The 3,495-nt window shown below is 43.4% G+C and overlaps 1 protein-coding gene across 1 annotated transcript; it reads left to right on the top strand.

Annotated features, from left to right (window-relative positions):
* Positions 1–1,929: 1,929 nt before the first annotated feature.
* On the top strand, positions 1,930–2,853 carry LOC138352016 (uncharacterized). The gene has a single exon (XM_069304188.1). It carries the CDS (start codon positions 1,930–1,932, stop codon positions 2,851–2,853), a length of 924 nt encoding a protein of 307 aa, XP_069160289.1.
* Positions 2,854–3,495: the final 642 nt, after the last annotated feature.

Here is a 3,495-nt window from a genome sequence, read left to right as displayed (position 1 = left end):
GTTCTGGCTAGACTATGTTCTTGTTAGACTATGTTCTTGTTAGACTATGTTCTTGCTAGACTATGTTCTTGCTAGACTATGTTCTTGCTAGACTATGTTCTTGTTAGACTATGTTCTTGTTAGACTATGTTCTTGCTAGACTATGTTCTGGCTAGACTATGTTCTGGCTAGACTATGTTCTTGTTAGACTATGTTCTTGTTAGACTATGTTCTGGCTAGACTATGTTCTGGCTAGACTATGTTCTGGCTAGACTATGTTCTGGCTAGACTATGTTCTTGTTAGACTATGTTCTTGCTAGACTATGTTCTTGCTAGACTATGTTCTGGCTAGACTATGTTCTTGCTAGACTATGTTCTTGCTAGACTATGTTCTTGTTAGACTATGTTCTTGCTAGACTATGTTCTTGCTAGACTATGTTCTTGCTAGACTATGTTCTGGCTAGACTATGTTCTGGCTAGACTATGTTCTTGGCTAGACTATGTTCTTGCTAGACCTATGTTCTTGCTTAGACTATGTTCTTGCTAGACTATGTCTGCTGACGATGTTCTGCTAGACTATGTTCTTGCTAGACTATGTTCTGGCTAGACTATGTTTCTGGCTTAGACTATGTTCTTGTTAGACTATGTTCTTGCTAGAACTATGTTCTTGCTAGACTATGTTCTGGCTAGACTATGTTCTTGCTAGACTATGTTCTTGCTAGACTATGTTCTTGTTAGACTATGTTGTTGCTAGACTATGTTCTTGCTAGACTATGTTCTTGCTAGACTATGTTCTTGTTAGACTATGTTCTGGCTAGACTATGTTCTTGTTAGACTATGTTCTGCTAGACTATGTTCTTGTTAGACTATGTTCTTGCTAGACTATGTTCTTGCTAGACTATGTTACTATGTTGGCTAGACTATGTTCTTGTAGATAGTCTTGCTAGACTATGTTCTGGCTAGACTATGTTCTTGCTAGACTATGTTCTTGTTAGACTATGTTCTGGCTAGACTATGTTCTTGTTAGACTATGTTCTTGCTAGACTATGTTCTGGCTAGACTATGTTCTTGTTAGACTATGTTCTGGCTAGACTATGTTCTGGCTAGACTATGCGCATAGACTATCCACCTCAGGTTTGGCCTCCGTAGCACAGAAGGACATCACTTCATGTGAACGCATTACGGGCTCGCCATAGCCCGTGCTACATGGCCACCTCGTTCTGAGTAGCTAAATCTCAAACAACAACAGCATGTGAACGCATCCAGAGTTAATCCGACAAAGTTAACCCCAGAAATTAGAATTAGAATTAGAATCTCACATTTAAAAAAGATATTAGAAACCTTAATTTACATTTAACAGAAAGCTGCCATGACCGACTTATACAAATATTTGAATGGCTAAACCAAATGGGATATTAATAACGTATTAACCATGTCAACACAAAATAGAGCACGAAAATGGGAATATATACATTGGGTAGGTTTAGAGTTAGGAAAGACCTGGGTAAATACTGGCTTGCTAGGAGGTTTGTTGATTTGTAGGACAAACTATTCCGGTAACGTGATAGATGTGGATTGTTTCAAGCGTGGGTTGGACATGTATATGAGTGGGATTGGGTGGTTATAGATAGGAGCTGCCTTGTATGGGCCAATTGGCCTTTTGCAGTTACCTTTGTTCTTATGTTTATCCTATACTTCTGCACTGGTCTCCTCTTCCATTGCTCATAACTTTGCATTTGGCTGGGTTAAATTCTAGCAGCCATTTTTCAGGCCACTTCTGGAGTGTGTCCAAATCCGTTAGCAACCTTTATGAGGTCCGTCGTGGACCCTTATGAGGGTCCAGGAGGGACCTCATAAGGGTCATTACGACTGTCATCACACACATGTCATGAGGGTGGTTGGCTTGTTTGTCTCCAACCCCCGTTATTGTGACCTGCTCTCTGTAGCTCCATGCCAGTTATATATGTTCAGGTTCACACGGAACTTACTGAAGTGTGTTCCATGGCCTCTAGTGTGTTTCATGGCCTCAAGTGTGTTTCATGGCCTCAAGTGTGTTTCATGGCCTCTAGTGTGTTTCATGGCCTCAAGTGTGTTCCATGGCCTCTAGTGTGTTTCATGGCCTCTAGTGTGTTTCATGGCCTCAAGTGTGTTCCATGGCCTCTAGTGTGTTCCATGGCCTCTAGTGTGTTTCATGGCCTCAAGTGTGTTCCATGGCCTCTAGTGTGTTTCATGGCCTCTAGTGTGTTTCATGGCCTCAAGTGTGTTTCATGCCTCAAGTGTGTTTCATGCCTCAAGTGTGTTTCATGGCCTCAAGTGTGTTTCATGGCCTCAAGTGTGTTTCATGCCTCAAGTGTGTTTCATGGCCTCAAGTGTGTTTCATGCCTCAAGTGTGTTTCATGGCCTCAAGTGTGTTTCATGGCCTCTAGTGTGTTTCATGGCCTCAAGTGTGTTTCATGCCTCAAGTGTGTTTCATGCCTCAAGTGTGTTTCATGGCCTCTAGTGTGTTTCATGGCCTCAAGTGTGTTTCATGCCTCAAGTGTGTTTCATGCCTCAAGTGTGTTTCATGGCCTCAAGTGTGTTTCATGGCCTCAAGTGTGTTTCATGCCTCAAGTGTGTTTCATGGCCTCAAGTGTGTTTCATGCCTCAAGTGTGTTTCATGGCCTCAAGTGTGTTTCATGGCCTCAAGTGTGTTTCATGGCCTCAAGTGTGTTTCATGGCCTCAAGTGTGTTTCATGCCTCAAGTGTGTTTCATGGCCTCAAGTGTGTTTCATGCCTCAAGTGTGTTTCATGGCCTCAAGTGTGTTTCATGGCCTCAAGTGTGTTTCATGGCCTCAAGTGTGTTTCATGGCCTCTAGTGTGTTTCATGGCCTCTAGTGTGTTCCATGGCCTCAAGTGTGTTCCATGGCCTCTAGTGTGTTTCATGGCCTCAAGTGTGTTTCATGGCCTCAAGTGTGTTTCATGGCCTCAAGTGTGTTTCATGGCCTCAAGTGTGTTTCATGGCCTCAAGTGTGTTTCATGGCCTCAAGTGTGTTTCATGGCCTCAAGTGTGTTTCATGGCCTCAAGTGTGTTTCGTGCCCTCAAGTGTGTTTCGTGCCCTCAAGTGTGTTTCATGGCCTCAAGTGTGTTTCATGGCCTCAAGTGTGTTTCATGGCCTCAAGTGTGTTTCATGGCCTCAAGTGCAGGCGATGAGTCACAATAACGTGGCTGAAGTATGATGACCAGACCACACACTAGAAATTGAAGAGACGACGACGTTTCGGTCCGTCCTGGACCATTCTCAAGTCGATTGTGAAACGTCGAACCGAAACGTCGTCGTCTCTTCAATTTCTAGTGTGTGGTCTGGTCATCATGGCCTCAAGTGTTTTTCATGGTCTCAAGTGTGTTTCATGGCCACTAGGATGTTTCATGGCCTCAAGTGTGTTTCATGGCCTCAAGTGTGTTTCATGGCCTCAAGTGTGTTTCATGGCCTCAAGTGTGTTTCATGGCCTCAAGTGTGTTTCATGGCCTCAAGTGTG

This window comes from Procambarus clarkii, chromosome 52 (assembly GCF_040958095.1).
Source record: "Procambarus clarkii isolate CNS0578487 chromosome 52, FALCON_Pclarkii_2.0, whole genome shotgun sequence".
NCBI lineage: Eukaryota > Metazoa > Arthropoda > Malacostraca > Decapoda > Cambaridae > Procambarus > Procambarus clarkii.
This window is presented reverse-complemented; position numbering and strand designations above follow the sequence as displayed.

Bases quoted from the DNA above. Each gene is read 5' to 3' on its own strand.
- LOC138352016 (XM_069304188.1), top strand. From the start codon at position 1,930: ATGCCAGTTATATATGTTCAGGTTCACACGGAACTTACTGAAGTGTGT.